Source organism: Bos javanicus, chromosome 3 (genome assembly GCF_032452875.1).
Source record: "Bos javanicus breed banteng chromosome 3, ARS-OSU_banteng_1.0, whole genome shotgun sequence".
Classification (NCBI taxonomy): Eukaryota; Metazoa; Chordata; class Mammalia; order Artiodactyla; family Bovidae; genus Bos; species Bos javanicus.
The window spans coordinates 102,391,950-102,412,732 of record NC_083870.1 but is presented as its reverse complement, the minus strand read 5'-3'; the positions used below and the strand labels follow the sequence as shown (position 1 = coordinate 102,412,732).

Here is a 20,783-nt window from a genome sequence, read left to right as displayed (position 1 = left end):
GTGGGCTGTGGCAGGGCTGAGAGACTGACAGCTTTGTAGCCTCAGAAAAACGGGCTTGTGAATGGCTCTCATGGAGCAGAGTTGTAACGAGATAGAAACGACATCTGAAAAGACTTTTGAGCCAGTCTTCTTGGCATGTTCACCCAAATCAAGCCCAAACAAAAGGCTGTTGATGCTGTGTCTTCCACACAAGTCACGAAAAGCTTCAGACTGAGAGTGAGCCGTTTCTGTTTCTGCAGTCCAGAGACGATAAAGAATGAACACTGGCCCGAAGTTGTCCCCTAGAATTGCACTTGTCTGTGCAGCATGTGATCTTAATCCCCCAGCCCCATGCAGAGGCTCCAGTGTGGCAGAGAGTGCCCTCAGGGCCAGGGAGCAGGGCTCCCACATCTTCCACTTCTGAGGGGCCAGGACCAGACCCTACAGATCCCCATCTGGACACTTCCTTCCCCCTGGTGACTGCTTGCCTGGCGCCTCACTGCCTGGGGACCCAAGGCAGATTCTGCCCCTTCCCCAGCCCCTAAGCATCCTATCTCTGCCAAGCCTTATGCAGAGCTTTGGGAGACAGTGATCAGTAAGAAACAGTGCATGAGAGAGACAGGACAATGTGGTGACCACAGGGACAGAGCAAACCAAGGAGCTGTGCGCACCCAGATGAGGGGCAGCTATACTGACTAAGCAAGCAGGAAGGGCTTCCTAGAGGAGATGCCCCCTGTGCTGACAGTTGGAGGACAATTAGAAACTGACCAGGCAGAGTCTGGGAAAGGCACTCACACTAAGGAAGGCGATGCATTGTCAAGTAATCTGGGCTGTCCAGGGTACAGGTCCTGGTGGGAAGAGGCCTTGAATGCCACGCCAAGGAGTCTGCCCTTATGAGGTCAGCAAAGGTTTTGAGTGGGGGACAGTATCAAGTCTGTGCTCTAGAAAGATCATTACATTGAATGGGGGAAAGGATTAGAGGAGGTGGGACTGAGGAGGGAGCCCCTTGGGAGGCAGTGATGAGCACAGGATGGATTGGTGAGATGCTGGGAAGAGAAGTGACCTTAGGTGGCTGGAGTCAGGGTGGCAGGAAGGAGTAGAGATGACCCCCACATTCTGATTTGGGGAGCGGGGGAGATGGTAGCCCTACTGTCTAAAGTAGAGACCACAAGGGAAGGGCAAGTTTGGGAGCAGCTGTTGAACTCATTTGGGGAAATACTGACCTTGAGGCTTCTACGAATCATCAGATACAAATGTGAAACACCAGGGTCCTTCTAGTTTTTCTCCACCCCTCCCCCCATTTCTTTCTATTATAAACAACATTGCTGTGAACAGTATTCTTATACAAATATGTTTTTAGACAGTTGCTTGACAATTTCAGTATGTTTTGGACACAACGAAAGAATTTTATATATCTATATATATTGCACTGATTCATTGTTTGCCTAAACTTCCTTCCCACTCCTTCCCTCATTATTTATCTTACAAGCATTTTCATATCTTGGATGCCCTACTGGGTACTAAGAATGCAGAGTCATGCATAAACCCTACCCTAGAGCTCCAGTCTCGAGGGGGGAGTCAGACATGAGCACAAAATGTAATATAGCGTTGATGCTGTGGTAGATGAAAATATAGGATGCTGTGAACATGCAGAAAAGAGACACCAAATTAAATTAGAAATGTCAGAGGCCCTTTTTTCCCCCTAACTTCTGGGTTCACTCCTCTTCACCGTTATTATTCACGGTACCCCTTGACCTTCATTCTAATAATTTACTTCTAGCATTTAAAAGCCATAGAAAGTCCTCTCGTTGGCGAGTGGTGACTCACCATCATTCCGTTGAAGAATTTTCTTTCTTTTTTTGTTTTTGTTTTGTATTTGGCAGAGGTGGGTACTGTAAGTGTCAGCAGTTGAAATGGATCATGTCAGTAGTTTCTCAAAATATGTGGCCTATGGACCTGAAAGGTTCATGGACCCCTCAAGGCTGTGTCCAACCAGAACCCAAAGAGCTGTGCCTTTTCCTGTCTCCTGATCTCTTCTGGAATCATTCTTTGTTTTCTCGCTACCCCTCCCTATTTTCTCAGCACTACCTGTTCTCAGAGACATCCAGGTAAGGACATGTTACGGTCCCCCCTTCAGCAGCTTGGGCAAAATACCTCAGAAGTTCCTTTCCCTCCCCCAGCGTAAGCCTGCAGCACTGGGAGGGTGTGTAACAGAATGCCTGGAGAAGCCATCTTTTTTGGGTGAAGTGATAGAAGAAGAATTTTTGCAGGAAGTGATATTTTATCCAAGTCTTAAAGATTGTTTAGGAATTAGGCAATTGAAAAACAATAGGTCAAGTGTTCTAGACAGAGGGGCAGCATAAACTCAGAGCGTGAGCCACCCAGGGATAGTCAGAGAACTGCAAGTGATGTGGCATGTTCGGGGCACGGTGTTACGTCCTAGAATACTGAAAGACAAGATGTCATCCAGGGCAGGGTCCGGGGAGACCTTACAAGTCATTCTAAAAGGATTGTGATGCTGTCCTGTGAGACGATGTGGGGATATCATTGACATGTTTTAGACAAGAGAGAAGAGTATGCCTTGATCCAGTTTGCTACTTGGAAAGGTTTCTCTAACCTAATATGGAAGACGGACTGGAGGAGGGAACGTAGAGATGAGTTAGGAGACTGCTGCAGTGCCTGCTGAAGGCAATGCCGGGGATGGAGATTAGCGGCTCTTTGAGGAACACTTAGGAAATAGAATCAAACTATCCCTCCTCTTCTCCCGGAACATCTTGTGTGACTTTTCTCCCAACACCACCACTTCTGATCATGGCGCTGTAATTAGTCTCTCCCTCCAGGACAGGAGCATAGCATTCCTCTTTGTGGCCAACCCAAGCACCTAACTAGCACCTGGCACTGATCAGGTGCTCAGTAAGTGCTTATTATGCCTACTGAATTCATTTGATGATTAATTGAGTGTGAATGGCTGGGGAGAGGGAAGTATCTGGAATGACTCCCAAGTTTCTGGCTTCAAAAACAGGAAAAGTTGGAATGCTATTCATTGAGATAGGGAATCTGAGAAGACGGGCAGTTGTTTCTGATTTTCCAATTCTGGCTTTTGTTAAGAGAAGAGGAAAGGGCAGAGATCACAAATCTGGTTGTGGACATAATGAGATGCCTCCAGGACACTTAAGGAAAGATGTAATCAGTTACGTGTATGAGTCTGGAGTCCAGGAAAAGCGGTCAGAGCCAGAGATGACGCAATGGGAATCTCAGCATGTAGATGGAGTTTGGGCTGTAGATGAGGTTGTACGGGGAAAGTGTGTAGACTGGGTCCCAAACCTGCAGCTTACAAGATAAAGTTGACATGCTTTGTGTGGCCGGCACGTGCACGCGTGCTAAGTTGCTTCAGTCATGTCTGATTCTTTGCAACCCCGTGGACTGTAGCCTGCCAGGTTCCTCTGTCCATGGCATTCTCCATTCAAGAACACTGGAGTGAGTTGCCATGCCCTCCTCCAGGGAATCTTCCTGACCCAGATTCAAACCTGTATCTCTTATGCCTCCTGCATTGGCAGGTGGGTTCTTTACCACTGGCGCCATCTGGGAGCCATGTGGCCAGCACAGTGTTTTCAAATAGTGTGAATTCTTTTAGGCAATCTGTCCTCTCTACTTGCCATGACCTAGTCCTTCTTGTGGAGAAGGCGATGGCACCCCACTCCAGTACTCTTGCCTGGAAAATCCCATGGATGGAGGAGCCTGGTGGGCTGCAGTCCATGCGGTGGCGAAGAGTCAGACATGGCTGAGCGACTTCAGTTTCACTTTTCACTTTCATGCATTGGAGAAGGAAATGGCAACCCACTCCAGTGTTCTTGCCTGGAGAATCCCAGGGATGGGGGAGCCTGGTGGGCTGCCGTCTCTGGGGTCGCATAGAGTCGGATATGACTGAAGCGACTTAGCAGCAGCAGCAGCAGCCCTTCTTGTCTTACATCTGGCCCAATTAACATATTTGTAGTACCTTCTTGGCTCTGGAAGACATTTGAGCTTATAATTTTGGAGGGAGAAGAGAACCCAAGGACACAACTCTGAGCAGTATCAACTTATAAGGGATGAATAGGAAGGAGACCTAATGAAGGAGAATGGGAAAGAATGGCCAGAGAAATTGGAGGAAATCTTCAGAATAATATTTCCTTCTCTTGAAAATTATGGGAAGCAAAGTGTAATAAGGGCTTCCCAGGTGGTGCTAGTGGGAAAGAATCCGCCTGCCAATGCAGGAGATGCAAGAGATGTGGGTTCAATCCCTGGGTCAGGAAGATCCTCTGGAGGAGGAAGTGGCAACCCACTCCAGTATTCTTGCCTGGAGAATCCCCATGGACAGAGGAGCCTGGTGGGCTACAGTCCAGAAGTCGCCAAGAGTCGGATACAACTAAGCACACACACACACACACACACAAAGTGTAATAAAGTCTAAAATGCGGATTTCATTTGATCCAGCAATTTTTCTTCTCAGTATTTAACATAAGGAAATAATCATATCTGCGGACACAAGTTTTTGTAATGTGATGCTTGTTGCAGCACGTTCATCATAGCAGAAAATCGGAGACAACATAAATGCCCCTTAGCTGTGCATAATTAAGTAAATATAGTATGTCCACGTGATGAAATAATATATGATCATAAAAAATGATGTCAGATTTTATTTCCTGACACAATCCCACAACCTACCATTGGATTTTTCAAAAGCAAGTTATGGAACAGTCCATATTAGAGCATTCCATTTACGTTAAGTGTCTAGTTATAGAAGGAAATGTCTGGAAGCCTTCACACACAAATCACAAGAATCTCCCAACAGCTAAATCCAATAGACCTTTCTCTGGCCTTTGTGGCTTTTGACATTGTTAACCTTTCTTGGTTTCTGCTCCTTGTCGTCATTCCCTGACCTTTGTCCCATAGGCTGGCAATCAGGACTGAAAAATGGCAGACTCAATCCTGGGAGAACCCTTTGAAACTGGCAGCCTGTTTATATACTAGAGCACACCCAAAACAGAGCACTTACTGGGCAATTCTCTGGAAACGAGCCATCGAGGACAGTATTTCCCTGGTTCTTGCGTCTACAAAACCCTTCTCGAACACAACCCTTCCCAGGGTCTCTGGGTCTAAGTTTCCTCTCCTTACCCACCTCCCCCACCCACTAGCAAAATCGCCTGGTTATCCCCTCTCCCACGCCTTCTGTTCAATCAAGGGGTTATTTTTAACAGCGTTGTGTATACCATGCTTCCATCCTGGCAAAACACCAGAACTTTGGGACAGATACTGAGATGGAAATAGTCTCCCACAACCTCCCCCCTTTCTAAAGTTTTTCCTTTTAAAGAGAGAAAATAAGTTATCTAAACTGTAGAGAGCTCTACCAAGAAAGTCCCTGGACACTAGCTTGGAGCGATTGAACTTACAGCCCTGAGGTTACACTGAAGGCTGGACCTGCTGCCACTGTGAGCCTAACTTCAGCCCAGGGCAGCCCAAGGAGGGGGCAGGGGACCAGGGCGTGCCGGGAGAGGCGGTTCCTGCCACTTTTCTGAACTTGGTGGGTCGAGAGCCCCTGTCTTAGAATAATGAAGATGTCCTAGTCCACCCCCCATCCCCAATAGCCAGAGGCTCTTATATTCCAGAAGCCACCCATCCACTTCAAGAAGGTCAACGACTAGAGGGTTTTAATTAAAAAAAAAAAAAAAGCAGTAATATGCCTTTCTGCAACTTCACTTATGATTCTGGTTCTACCCACCAGAGCCACACAGAACAAGACTAATCCCTCTTCTCTGTCAGATGGTTGGACTTGAAGCTGATGATTGTTTACCTTCAAGTTCCCTCTAGTCAGACGTCTCTGCTCTCTCGAGGTATGATGAAGCCCCTCCCTACCACGGTGGGTTTCTTCTCAGGGTCAGTCCCGTCTTATTACTGTTCCCCGTAGAAGGCATCCAGGATGGAGCTTACACTTGCTCTGCAGTGACCTGCCAGGAAGAAAGGATGCAGGGTAAGAACCTCCCCATTTACAGTGCTTCTCACAGTGACACCGCAGAGACGCTGCCTTAGTGGTCTTGTCACCTTGACCATAAGTCTGTTCTCGACGTGCTTCTGCCGAGCACCCCTCCCCTTCCTACTCAGCATGTGTGATGGAATTTATGGACACAAACCAGGTCTGGTCATGGAGCTATCTGGAACCTGTGGGATCTTCCTTGGACCTTCAACATAAGCTGTTTCTTTCCTTTCTCTTTGTTTTCCATAGACTTGATGACTAAGCCATTCTATCCCAGAACAGATTCCTCCACCGACCTGGTAGGTATGAGTGGAAGTATCTACCGGCTACCAAACTCTTGAGTTTTCCTGCCATCAAGCCCACGTTGCCATCCATTTCTCACAGTTTGCTGTATCCGTAGGAGAGGGCCCTTGCCACATGTCCTTCTGGGACCTGTCCCCATCCATTTGTGGTATCTGAGAGCTCCACTCACAGGACTCACATAGAATCTTAGAAGGAGCACAGACTTTGAAATCAGAAACCTCAGATTTTAGACCTGGTTCAGCACTTTCTCGCCTTGGACAAATTAAACTCTTTGAATCTCACTTTCTTCATCTGTAAATTAGGGGAAATGTAGTCCTTGCTTATTTCAAATTTCTTTTGTTAGGATGAAAGGATTATAGCCTAGTGAAAAACAGTAGGTAGGATAATTATTTCATAAACATTTAAGGAAAACTTTCTAGTACGTAAGCCCTGTGAGTGACACAAATAGGGATCACACGAGCCCTGCTGATTTTGACCTGGCAGGAGGTTTGGATATGCCATAGCACATGGCAATTCCAGGCCCTGCCAGGGGCAAGGGAGCTAGAACCTGGGGGGGCAAGGGATGTCAGGGCTCAGGGATGAGGCAGAGTCTGGGCTTCCCAGGAGAGTCTGAAATCAAGCTGGGCACAGTCAGCCTTTGCTAGCCCAGTCTGGTGTCAGGACACATGTTGAGAAGAAGAGGCTTGAAACTTGCGGAGGCAAGTCAGGAATGGGAGCTCAGAGACTGGAACTGGCACTGGAGAAGTCCCCGGCAAGAGCTGTGTCTCTGCAGGGGTTGGGGTGACAGCCAGCAGACATCAAGCTGAATCATGAGGCAAGGATATGTGGTCACTGCGCGGAGGCCGCACCCAGGAGAGCGTGCCTGTAACGGAGTTGAAGTTGGGGCGGGTGTGGTCGGGAGGGTGAAGTGGGTGTGTGGATCACCAGTGGAAGGATCCTGTACACAGAGAGGAAAGTAGAAACTTGGGGGAGAAGGATGGGATAGATGACGCAACCAGGCACTGAGGGGAGGGGTGGGCCTCTGCTCTCAGAGGGAGACTCATATTCTACAGCAGGGCAGAGTGGTAGGAACATGGATGGGCTTGTAACTGCGGTATAAAGGTGAAGGAATTCCCCCTTCCAGTGGTTTTTATTTTCTCCTGTAGAAGGCACCCAGGATGGAGCTCACACTTGCTCAGGGGTGACCTGCCAGGCAGAAAGGATGCAGGATAAGCACTCCCCATTTCCCGTGCCTCTCACAGTGACACCCCAGAGACTACCTTAGTGGTCTTGTCATCTTGATCATTGTCTGCTCGAGATGTGCTTCTTCCAAGTCCCCTCCCCTTCCTACTCGGCATGTATAGTGGAATTTATGGACCCAATCAGAATAGAAGCAGGAGATGGGGCCATGCGCTGGACAGGAAGGCAGGGTGCTGGGAGAGAAGGTTGAGAAGAGTGGAGAACATTCAGAAGGCCCCCGTGGAGAATGGAAGAGACTGCTTACTAGGGCAGCCAGAAGCCATCCAGCAGCAGAGCAGGCCAGGCGGGTGGCCATGACCGTGTGGTGGCACCAGCAGACTGAGTCGTCCAAATTCGGGGCTAGGATTCTAGAAGGAGCAACCCCAGCCCAGAAATCTTGACCCCATTTGACTGTGCTTCCTCAGGGACTCATCTGTAGGAAATAGCTCCTGTTCCTAAAGTGAGGAGAAAGTGCTGGGAGCTGGGGTAGGGACAGGGCTCAGGCCATCCCTGAAGAGAGCAGTCACGGCCGGAATGGACTGTGCCAGGCGAGCACCTGACCGAGCATGGTTAGTTCCCAGGACCCACCCTGCGTGTGGACACAGCAGCAGTTTCTGGTGGACAAAGTGCTCTAGTCCTCCTGGGATGTGGTTGCCAGAGTCTTGGCAGGTCATACACTGGAGCATGGAGGGGCCCGGGGGAGCCAGGTAGTAAAGTCTGGAGAAGGAGGCTAGGGAGACAGCCCAAGCATGCTAGTGAATAAACCTGTGAGACTGGACTGTTAGCCCAGGGGCAAGGGCTGTCAGGCTGTATTTGGGGTAAGTATGAGCGGCTAGGATGAGGTGTGAAAGCTGCCCTTGATACAAAGATGTGATCTGAGGACAGGACTTCTGAATGCTTTCCTCAGTCATTCTGCAGGCTTCAGCTTCCTGACTTAAAGCAGGGTGTCTCACATCTAACTACAGAAACCAGCATCAGGAGAAGGGCTGAGGGAGTCCTGGGGGGCTGTTGGTGGCTACTGGTAGGCTGCTACTGCCATCAACCCTGCCTCTGACCTGGCACACCCTGGGGTATCAGTTTTGGCTGATACCAAAACTGGGAGGGAAGTAGGGGGTGAAGGAAACACAGTTATTGAGCAACTGGTGTGCTGGGAACTTGGCATGCCTATGTGACTTCATCTGTGATGCTGCATCTTTTCAGTCCCGTTTTACATTCATTCATTCAACAAATGTTTATTGACCTGCTAAGTGTTAGATACTGCTGTCAGTGCAGGAGATACAGTAGTGAGCAAAACAGGCAAACCTTCCTGCCTTCACAGAGCCCATATTCTAATGGGGAAGCAGGCCAACAATGCCAGATGTATGAGAAAAATGTATAGTATGTTAGACTGGGCTTCCCAGGTGGCGCTAGTAGTAAAGGACCTAACTGCCAGCGCAGGAGGCACAAGAGACGTGGGTTGAATCCCAGGATGGGGAAGATCCCCTGGAGGAGGGTATGGCAACCCACTCCAGTATTCTTGCCTAGAGAATCCCACGGACAGAGAAGCCTAGCAGGCTACAGTCCATGGGGGTCACAAAGAGTCAGACATGACTAAAGTGACTTAGCACATAGCACATAGAGTTGGACTATAAAGAAAGCTGAGCACAGAAAAATTGATGCTTTTGAACTGTGGTGTTGGAGAAGACTCTTGAGAGTCCCTTGGACTGCAAGGAGATCCAACCAGTCCATCCTAAAGGAGATCAGTCCTGGGTCTTCACTGGAAGGACTGATGTTGAAGCTGAAACTCCAATACTTTGGCTATGAAGAGCTGACTCATTTGAAAAGACCCTGATGCTGTGAGGGCAGAAGAAGGGGGTGAGAGGATGAGATGGCTGGATGGCATCACTGACTCAATGGACATGAGTTTGGGTGAACTCCGGGAGTCGGTGATGGACAGGGAGGCCTGGCGTGCTGTGTGGGGTCGCAAAGAGTCTGACACGACGGAGCAACTGAACTGAACTGAGTATATTAGATAGTGAGAAATAGAGCAAGAGTAGACAGGGTGACTGAGAATGGTGACATTTAAGTGACAACCTCGGAGAAGTTCAGGAGGGGCTATGCTAGTTATCTGAGGGAAGAGCCTTCCAGGAAGAAGAAACAGACAGTACAAAAGCACTGAGGTGGGATCCAAAACCAGGAAAGAGGCCTATGTTGCTGGAGTGGGAAATAATAGGAGATGAAGTCAGAACTTTAAGAGAAGGCTGCAACATGGGGACACTGGAGGTCATTCTAAGGATGGAGGCTCCTGAGCAGGGAGTAACTTAGGTTTTAGAGGAACACTTGGGCTGCCTGGATGAGATAAGACTGTCGTGAGGCAGGGAGGCCAATTAGGAGGCTGTTGTAATGATTGATGAGAGAGACACTGGTGACTTGGTCATGGTGGACACAGTGGTGGTGGTCAGAAATTGTCATGTTCAGGATGTGTTCTGGAAGAACTGACAGGTTTGCTGACAGTGCAGATGTGGGTATGAAAGAGAGAGAAGAATCTAAGCTGGCTTCAGGCATTTTGCCTGAGCAACTGGAAGAATGAAGGTGCCACTTAGCAAGATGGGGAAATGATTGCAAGAAGAGCAGGTTTCAGGGGGAGTATCAGGAACTCAAGTTTAAACATGCAAAGCATGAGATGCCTCTTAAACATCCAGATGGAGATATCGAGAAGTCTGGCGTTCATGGGAGGGAAGGAGGCAGGCTGTGAAAATGGAAGAGGCGGTCACATAAGTGAATGTAGAAGGAGAAGCAAGGACTGAGCCCTTGGGCACAGCAACCTGTAGTGATGATGAAGACAAGGAAGAAACTGCAAAGAAGGCATGCGTGGAATGATAGCAGGAGAACCTGGACAGTGTGGTGTTCTGGAAGCCAAATTAGGCAAGTATTTCAAGAGGAGTAATAAACTATATAATATATTGCTGGGCGGTAGGGCAATTGTATAAATTGTTGTCTAAACTAGGACACTTTAGAGAATGAAAATGGGTATTATTAATAGTTACTCCAGGATAATCCCATGGACGGAGGAACCTGGTGGGCTACAGTCCATGGGGTCGCTAGAGTCGGACACGACTGAGCGATTTCACTTTCACTTTTCACTTTCATGCATTGGAGAAGGAAATGGCAACCCACTCCAGTGTTCTTGCCTGGAGAATCCCAGGGATGGGGAAGCCTGGTGGGCTGCTGTCTCTGGGGTCGCACAGAGTCGGACACGACTGAAGCCACTTAGCAGCAGCAGCAGCAGCAGGATAAGATATATAACCAAGATGGCTCCAGGCAAATCAGAATATTGTATGGTCATTATATGAGAACTGACCATTAGGTTTAGCATCATGAAAGTAATTGGTGACCTTAAATGATCAGTGTGGAGAATGGATTCAAGAGAAGTGAGAGGAGAGAGATCAGAAATGTTGAGTGTAAAGTTCAGTCAGAAAGAGAAAGACAAATACCATATGATATCACTTACATGTGGAATCTAAAATAAGGCACGAATGAACTTATATACAAAACAGAAACAGACTCACAGACAGAGCAGACGTGTGGTTGCCAAGGGGGAGGTGGGTGGAGGAAGGAAGGACTGGGCGTTTGGGATTAGCAGATGCAAACTGTTACATTTAGAATGGATAAACAGCAAGGTTCTACTGTATAGCACCGGGGAAAAATTCAGTTTGCATGTGCTCAGTCGTGTCAGACTCTTTGCGACCCCATGGACTGTAGCCCACTAGGCTCCTCTGTCCATGGGATTTTCCAGGCAAGAATACTGGAGTGAGTTGCCATTTCCTTCTCCAGGGGATCTTCCCCACCTAGGGATCGAACCTGCATCTCCTACATTGGCAGGCGGAATTTTTTACCACTGAGTCTAAATTCTTCTTTAGGTTACTCAGTTTCAATGCTGTTACCAGAAAAGCTGCATTCCATTTCTCATCTCCTTGCTCTGTCGCTGTTCCTTGCTGTTGAATACTTTAAAAACAGCATCTGCTAACGGAGAAGGATTCATTTCAAATATACCATCTAATTTCTGTAATTTTTTAGTCTCTGGGGCGGCTTTGCCTGATGAAGGTCATATTTATCGTCTTTACATTCTCAGGGCCCTCAGAGGCTATTTCTGTGCAGCACTTATAAACTTGATAAATCCTGTCTAGAAACTCTGATGGGTCCTCAGTTGATTTTTATCTCCTGAATTTCGTTCATGTCTTTTGTCTGGGTACCCCACTGGGTTTTCTCTCAGACCTCCACATCAAGAGGTGATAGTCCTCTGACTCCTTTTTATCCTGGTGCAGTAGCATGAATGCTGCTACATATAGTATCACATCTCTTTTCCCTACTCTTTTGCAAAAACACTTATCCTGGGATAAACCATAACGGAAAAGAATATTTTAAAATGTACATAGGTGGATAACTGAATCACTTTGCTGTACAGCAGAGATTGGCACAACATTAAATAGTGAATCAACTATACTTCAATAAATTTAAAAAAAAAAAAGAAAGAAAGAAATGAGGAGTATAGATAGTTCCTTCTCAAAGTGTGTTTTGGTAGAGAAATGTGTGATGACTAAATCCAGGTGGTCATTGTACTGTTCTTTCAACTTTTCTGTATACTTGAACTTTTTGTTTTATATTCCACACATAAGTGAGATCATATGGTATTTGTCTTTCTCTGCCTGACTTATCTTACTTAGCGTAGTGCCCTCAAGATCTATTCATGTTGTTACAAATGGCAAGACTTAATTTTTTAATGGCTGAATAATATTCCAGTGTGTGTGTGTGTGTGTGTGTGTGACATTTTCTTTATCCATTCATCCATTGATGGACACTTAGATTGTTTCCATATCTATCACTTGAATTTAAGGTGAGATGAGCCAGCATGCATTTTCCTCTGACCAGCTACTTTCATCTGCACAGGTCCAAGTCCAGAGCAGGTAGGATGTGGGATTTAACAGGAGTTGTGTTTTAGCTGAATGAAGGAGGAGCAAAGAAGTTGAGGATAAATACAGGGAGGTAGTTGATGTGGAATGTAAGCTGGGTGAGAACAGCAGTAAGGACATAAGGAGGTGAAGGACAGTGAAAAGATGGTAGAACTAGTGGCTTGTAGATCCTAGTGTGTTGAAGGATTGTTGGAGTTTTGCTAGAAGAGCAGGTGAGCTATAGTTATACAGATAGGTAGGGATAGTTGGAGACTGAGAGTTTGAGACTGAGATTAGAAAGGGCTTTAGTAATGGCTTGGTCTAGGATATAGTATATATAGGAATAAATAGCTGAGGTAGGGTAGAGAGTAAGATCACTGAGGGAGGAGAAGGCAAAGTAGGTCTGCCTTGAAATTTACCAGTTTAGATTTAGAAGGAAGCTCATCTCTCCTATTTCCTGCTTTTTGAGGAAGGAATACACTATAAATATGGAGAGTGATGATAACTGTTTCAGAGTTTCTCTTCTTCAATTTATCTTTGACCGAACCTGAAATTAGGGGGTAGGGACCTGCTAGGGAAGGTGGTGTTAGACATTAGCAAACCCAGTGGCCTGTAGTGGTCCATGGCCATAGATGGTCAATGGTCAAGGCTGCCAGAGATCAGAAAGGCAGCTAAGGTCATAAAGAGCCTGGGGGCAGAGACCCAGGCCAGTATCAGAATTGAGGCTCTTGACTGTCATGTGTAAGAGAGTAAGTCATAGAGGCCCTCATAAGGGACTGAGGGCAGGAAAGTCTATGGATTTGAGCCTAAGTCAGTGGTATCAATAATATGGAACATCTAAAGATATTCCAAGGAGGGGACAAGATGGGTTGGGGCTTGCTTGTCTCCAGGACCCTTTACTCTACCAGGCACTAGCAATGTTATATCTTGGGAAGGTCCCTAGAATGACCTATAGAAAGTGGTTCTCTTCCTGGTGGTTGTCTGAAGGGTGATGGGGTGCTGAGTGCAGCAGAGAGCAGGGGAGCTCAGAATGGATGGGTGTGAAAGAGGAAATTGAAGACTGCAGCTCAGTGATTTTTAACTGACAAATCCCTGCCTCATGTGCTGTTTATTCATTTGTCCACTGATTACCTACTGTTCTAAGTTTTAGGCAGGTGAGGGAGAAGATGATGCACAGTGATAAGACAGTCTTTCTCAGAGTACTTCTTAGCCTGTCATGAGTTCAGATGTAGGAACTCTTGGGTTTGCAGGGGCCAGGACACCCATGTAGAGGTGAGAAATGGCAGAAGTACCAAGAGTAGCAGCATGAGTGTTTGCACAGGGCCCGAAATTCTTACTGTAGGACAATCTCCCTGTGTGTCTTGACAACAGGACTATGATAGGCGGGGTTCCCGTCTATCAGCTTGACCCATTCTGTTTGGCAATTGATCTGGTGTCTGGGGAGAGAGAATTCTGCCCCTGAAGCCTCCAAAGGTCTCCAAAGTCAAGAATAATGCTGGACCCCCTGGACCAAAGGAGGTAGTGAGAGTATTCCATATGGGACCAGAGCCCCAGCTAGGCAGGGGAATCCCAAGAGCAGTCTGCATTAATGTATTGGCCACCCTGGAGCAGTGAAGAGAAGTGTGATGAAATCCAGCCACGTGGGTTCAAGGGCTTCAGACTTCCCTGGCTGAGGTTGGCATGTCCCTCACACTTCCCTATGGAGAGAAGCAGTTAGATCGCACCCAGGCTCTAGAGGCAGTGAACAGCTGGAGAGGTTGCCCCTCAGCCTGTGACTTAAGTGCTATTCATTGAAAAAAGAGAAAAAGAGAGAGAACTAGGGTTAGGGGAAGATAATAGACTCCTCATAAAAAATACATGGAACATAGGTGCCGGTGGAGTATCTTGGACAAGATGTTCCAGAAGCAGTTGGATATAAGACTCGAACTCAGGGTAGAGATTCTGAGAGTAAGATGGAGACTCAGCAGCCACCAGCTGGACATAGGCATCCAGATGTTTGGAACTTGGACCCTCCTGAAGCAGTCGCATCTTCCAGACTTTTCCTCGCAGTGCTTCCAGGGACTGTCAGCAGTGGTGGGAGGCAGAGCAGGTGGTGGTCGACAGTGACGCCCTTGTGCCCTCACCCAGGCTGCCTTCCTCATCCCCCTTCTCTGAAAGTAGAGGGGGGCTCATCTGAGAGCACAGCTGCTGCTCATTCTATGCTATGTTGTCTCATTTCTGAGCAGAGGGAGAAAAAAAAAAAAACGGCTGAACCCTTCTTCTGTTCCATTTTCCTTTGGGGCTCAGAAAATAGCATACCTGTATTTGTTTCCTGTTGTTGATGTGACACATTATTCTCTCATGGCTCTGGAAGCCAGAAGTCCAGCATCAGCATCCTTGGGCTGAGACCAAGCTGTGAGCAGGGCTGCACTCCCTCCAGATGCTCTGGGAGGCAGTCCCTACCTTGCCTCTTCCCTCTTCTAGCGGCTGCTGGTGTTCCTTGGCTTGTGGCTACATCACTTCAGACTCTGTCCCTGAGGTCATATTGCCTTTTTTCCTGTTTGTGGTAAAATCTCCCTGTGCCTTTCTCTTCTAAGGACACTTGTGAATGGATTAAGGGCCCTCCTGCAAGATCCAAGGTAATCTCCTCATCTCAAGAGCTTACCTTGATGAAGCTCATAGTCTTACAGGGAAACACCAACAATAAACAACTTTTAAGTAAATTATTTAGTAACTTGTTGTTGTTTAGTCGCTTCAGTTGTGTCCAACTCTTTGTGACCCTATGGACTGTAGCCCACAAGGCTCCTCTGTCCATGACATTCTCCAGGCAAGAATACTGGAGTAGGTTGCCATTTCCTCCTCCAGGAGATCTCCCTGACCCAGGGCTCAAACTTGTGTCTCCTGGATTGACAGGCAGATTCCTTACCGCTGCACCCCCTGGGAAGACCTCTCTTACGTGTACCAGTTGATTACAGTTGGAGAATGCAAGCTCTGTGTGACTAGAGATCTGCCTCTTTTGTTCAGTGCCATATCCCCCAGTACCTAAAACTGCGCCTAGCATAGCAGGTAGATGCTGAACAAGTATTTATGAAGTGAGATCAGAGATCTGCCTCCCACCAAATCTATAAAACCACCGGCACCTGCTCCACTTCTTCCTCCTTTCCCCTTGATAACCTGGAAGCAGCGTCCACTCAGCCATGAAGATCACCCTCTTCTCACGTGCAGTGTCTTCCTGTCTCAATCAGAGTAAAAGGTGAGGTCCTTACAACCTCCAGGGCCATCCATGATCCCCCGCCCCCCGCCATTTCCTCTCTATTTTCACCGCTCACTACCCCCCTCTGCTCACTGGACAACAGCCATACTCCTTGCTGCCTTGGGGCTTTTACTGGAGCTGCTGCCCCTCTTGGAATATTCCCCTCCAGATATTCATCTGTCTTACTCCCTTACCTCCTCCCAGTCTGTATTCACATTTCACCTTTCTCATGAAGTGAACCCTGACCATCCTGTTCAGCACTCAACTGCTCCTATAAACCTTGCCATACCTTTTCCCCCACAGTATTTATCTTGTTCTAAGTTACTAAATGGGGCTTCCTTGGTCACTCAGTGGTAAAGAATCTGCCTGCCAATGCAGAAAATGCGGGTTTGATCCCCGGGCTGGGAAGATCCCCTGGAGAAGGAAATGGCAACCCACTCCAGTATTCTGCCCTGGAAAATCCCATGGACCTAGGAGCCTGTCAGGCTACAGTCCATGGGGTCGCAGAGTCTGACACAACTGAGTAACTAAGCAAGCACACGCACACACACATGAGAAAATAAGCAAGTGAACAAGATGATTTTAAATGGTGCTGAATGTTTATGAAGAAAATAAAACAAAGGTGAGTGATAGAGACAGGAGGAGGAAACCCACCCTTAACAGAGGGGTTGGAGAAGACCTCTCTGAAGAGGTGACATTTGAACAGAGATCCGAATAAAAATGAAGAGCCAGCCTTGGGACGGTCCACAGGGGTTCCAGAAAGGTCCAGAGGCAGGAAGATGTTTGTTGTATTCAAGGACTGGATGGAAGGCCAGTATGTACTGTTTCAGGGTCAGTCAGGAGGAGGACCTGAAATGAAATGAGAGGCAGATGAGGGAGATTAGTCATTGTCTGTGGTTTGGTTTTGATCAGAGGCAGTGGGAAGGTTTTAGGCAGAGGAATGTCCTTATGTGGTTGATGATTTAGGAGTATCCTTCTGGCTAGTCTAGGAATGGAATGGAGGGTCCAGGGTGGAAGCTGGTCACTGACCGCTGGTCATAGGGTGATGATTTGGGTGACTTGGGTGGTAGCAGTTGACACAGAGATTAGTGGGTGGGCGAACAGGATTTACTGATGAACAGATAAGAGATAGATAGGAAAAATAAATGAGTCAAGAATGACGCCATCCAATTGGCAAGATAGAGGATTGTTTATAAAATAGGTATTTCTCTTGGGAGAATGTGATGATCTGGGCAAATGGGACTAAAAAAGCAAAGAATGACTCCTAAGTTTTGTTTGATCAACTGCCTCTGCCTGGCCTCTCCTTTCTCCACATCAAAGCCAGAAATTCCACCCTTCCACCACAGTCCTATCCATCACTTATATCCCCACCACATCTTTGAGTTCTCTACCCTGCCACCACGGTCCTATCCACCATTGACATCCCCACCACATCTGTCACACTCCTGTGTGCCTCTAGCTTACCTCCCACAGCAGGGTCCAAACTTGAAACTGATGCAGCCACTTTTTCTGCTTCTGCTTCCTGGTTGCTGAACTGTTAACAGAGACACAGGAATACAATGTATCAGTCCCACTGTGGCATCCTGGTGGAGAGAGAGGTCTCCTGACTCTCCCAGTATTCAGCACTGCTCAGTAATCCCATCCCTGGTTGACTTACAGTGACGGCTCCAAACCTCTTCAATTACCACAGCTCACACCTTCACATCCATAACCCTTAACCTCAGAGATTCCCCAGAGAAACGAGGTTCCCCCAGCTCCCAGCACACCTAGCAGAGAAGCCACCCTCACCTGCTCCCCTGTTTCCCAGGGAAAAGTCAGTTGGTGCTCTGGGTCCCTTCCCTCCTACTCTGATCTGGCCCCCTCGCCTCCCAGGGCCTCTCCGCTGCTGCCCCTCTGTCTCCCGTACCCCATCCCCCGTCTTCTTTGCTGGCTCCTTCCCCCAGTACAAGCAGGCTCAGTTCTTCTTCCCCCTCCTGTTTTACTCGCCAGCTCCCAGTCCGTTTCTGTTCTCTCCTCCACTACCATGTTTCTGTAGAAATGGCCTTCTCTCTCTGAAACACTCTCACTTCTCTCCCTGCACCACCCTCTGTGGTCTGCTTCCATCCTCTCTCCATCCCTGACAGTGCACTTCCCCAGGGGTCCAGTGACTTTCGTGTATCCCAAAGGCCGTATGATAAAGTATGGATGACATTGTGTCCATCCATGAGGCTCTTGTAAGGAAGAAGGAGGAAATAGGATGACAAGCATACAGCACTTCAGACAGTGTCTAGAATATTGCAAGAGCTCAGTGACTGTGAACTGCTGTCATCACTGTTGTCGTCTGTCACACGTTTCACCATTGCCTCTGTGTGTGTGTTTGCTGCCTCATCCATCATCCATGAAGCCAGGACTCTGAGCTGTATTGTCATATTCCCAAGGACTAGCATGGTACCTGGGATAAGCTGGGGCTTAGCAAGTATTGGAGAGCTGGAGGGCTGTCACTGGGGCTGGGACTGTGTCCTTGGGCTCTGGGTTATGTGGCCCCTGTAGACAATCTGGCCATCATCCAAGCTCTGACTGGGGGAGGTGCTCTTGCCTCTTGTGCTTCCCGTCTCGTGGTCCTTTCCTCACGTCCCCACGCTTCCCTCTCCTTACCAGGATGCCGGGCCCCTTCCCTTCCTCCTTGGTCTGTGCTGGGTACAAGTCTGTCAGCAGAGTCTCGGAGCCCTGTCAACAGCAGTCCAGGCACTGCCCCGTTGAGGGCCTCCTTCAGCATAGGCCTCCCTGCCTGTCACACACATCATGCATGTGGCTCCAGCCTGTCTGGACACAGATGTGGCCAGAGTCCCTAAACAGAAGGAGGGGCAGCAGCTGGCAGCATTTCCGAGCAGGAGGGGTTTTCTAGGAAACAGTAGGGACGTCACTGGAAGCCTGGACATCACTTTGGAGCAGGGGGGGTCAAAGTGCCCATGAGGAGCTGCACAAAGCCGCCCTCAGAGCTCCATAGGTGATCAAACTCAGCCTTCACTGGCCCATGGGGGCCCACACTGTGGAGCCGGTCACCCCAAATTCTTTTCCCTCTTCCAGCCAGTGGTCATTTACTGAGCACCTGCTGCATCCTGGCCGTGTGCTGGGGAGGGAACAGGCATGTTAGTATGCAGTCAGTGCCAGGAGGGTGCACAGAGAACAGTGGGGACCTGGAGAGGCTCCTTCAGCCCCATGTGGCTCAGGGAAGACCCGACCTGTGCAGAGGCAAAGACACTGGAGTCAGGCTGAAGAAGGAGCAGAGATCCGATTGAAGGGGAAGAGAATTCCAGGCAGAGGGCGCAGCAGGTGGAAAGGCATGGAGGTGTTAAAGAGCCTGGCAGGTTCTAGAATCTTTAAGTTGTTGGACATGGCTAAAGCTTAGGGAGAAGGAGGAAAGGAGAGGGAGTATCTGAAGCAGGGAGCTTAGCATAAGGAAATCAGATCACAGTCTGGGGCTTTGTAAACCAGACTAAAAAGCTTAAACTTTATCCTCAAGCAGCAGCAGCTGTTGTAGTTGGTAGAAGCCTATATCAAACTAATTCAAGCAAAAAGGAAATTGATTCATTTATATAACTGTGATGTTCAGAGCTGAAGTATCTTCAGGCCCACCTGGACTAGGACTCTGCTTTTCTCTCATATCTTGGCTCCACTTTCCCTGGGCTTGACTGTTCTGCAGACGGTTCCTCTGTGTAACCACAAAAGATGGCTCTAGCAGTTCTAGGCCCGCAGGTGACAGATTTTTTCTTTCTTAAAGGTCCGGATAGTAAATATTTTCAGCTTTGCAGGCTATGTACTCTCTGCCACAGCTACTCAACTCTGCTGACACAGCATTAAAGCAACCATAGACATTATTAGGCAAATGAATGAGTGTGGCTGTGTTGGTTTTTTTTTTTGGTTGTGCTGGGTCTTTGTTGCTGCAGGGGCTTTTCTCTAGTTGCATCAGACAGGAGCTACTCTCCATTTGTGGCGTGCAGGCTTCTCATTGCTGTGGCTTTGGCTCCTCATGTTGTGGAGCACGGGCTCTAGGCACGTGGGCGTTAGTATTTCGGCTCATAGTCTCTAGAGCACAGACTCAGTAGTTGTGATGCGTGGGCTTAGTTGCTCTGAGGCATGTGTATTATCTTCCCCGACCACGGATGAAACCTGGGTCTCCTGCACTGGCAGGCAGATTCTTTACAACTGAACCACCAGAGAAGCCCTGTGAAAGTGAAAATGTTAGTCACTCAGTCGTGTCCTACTCTGCAACCCCATGGACTGTATAGCCCACCAGGCTCCTCTGTCCACGGAATTCTCTAGGCAAGAACACTGGAGTGGATTGCCCTTCCCTTCTCCAGGGGATCTTCCCAACACAGGGATCGAACCCCGGTCTCTTGAATTAGCAAGCAGATTCTTTACCACTGAGCCACCAGGGAAGCCCTGTGGCTGTGTTTTAATAAAATTTTATTTATACAAACAGGCAGCTGGCCTTTGGGCCATGATTTGCACAAGCCCTGTTCTAGGCTAATGCAGCCTTTACAGCTCACTATCTCAGAGGAAAAGAGAGAAGAGAGAGACTCTTATATCCCTTAGTGTCCAAATATTAAAGCCCAGAGAAGAATTTGATTCATCCTACTTGGGTCAAGTGCCCATTGTCAACTCAATTACTGTGGTTCCAAGAGGTGAAGTATCTTGAGTGGTCAGTCTATTCCACGTGCCCACCTAAGCAGCAGTGGGGAGTCAACTCAACAAGGACCATATGGAATAAGAAGTGGGTACTTTACAGAAGAAGGAGGAAGGAACACAGATATCCACTGCAAGGTGCCAACAAGAAAGAGCATGAACTGAGTGCCCAAAGTTACCAGTGATGATCCAGCTTGAAATTGGTCCTGACACCACCTCGGGGCATCAGGCCAACCCCTGCAGTGCTGACGCACGCCCTGTCCTGGCCTTTTCCCTCTGTGCAGAGCCTGCTCCTCAGCTGCCTTGTACCCAATTTGCACCCAGTCAGAACACACTTGCCCACTCATCCCTTCCTCATGCTGCGCCTGCCTGGGTGGGACTAGAGGGCAGGTCACTGGGTGGGGGCCAAGCTGAAGCTCCCCTGCCCTTGGGGGGTGCTGCTGCGCTC

General features: G+C 48.2%; 1 protein-coding gene across 12 annotated transcripts in view; it reads left to right on the top strand.

Moving 5' to 3' along the window:
- Positions 1 to 20,783, top strand: part of ST3GAL3 (ST3 beta-galactoside alpha-2,3-sialyltransferase 3) — a 214,112-nt gene that overhangs the window by 157,847 nt on the left and 35,482 nt on the right. For 5 of the 12 annotated variants that reach the window (XM_061412194.1, XM_061412192.1, XM_061412199.1 and 2 more), the window contains one exon: positions 5,924 to 5,986. The exons of the other annotated variants lie outside the window; for them this stretch is intronic. In XM_061412194.1, coding sequence (XP_061268178.1) covers positions 5,924 to 5,986 — 63 coding nt within the window. The remainder of the gene's footprint in view (positions 1 to 5,923; positions 5,987 to 20,783) is intronic. 12 annotated transcript variants of the gene reach the window in all.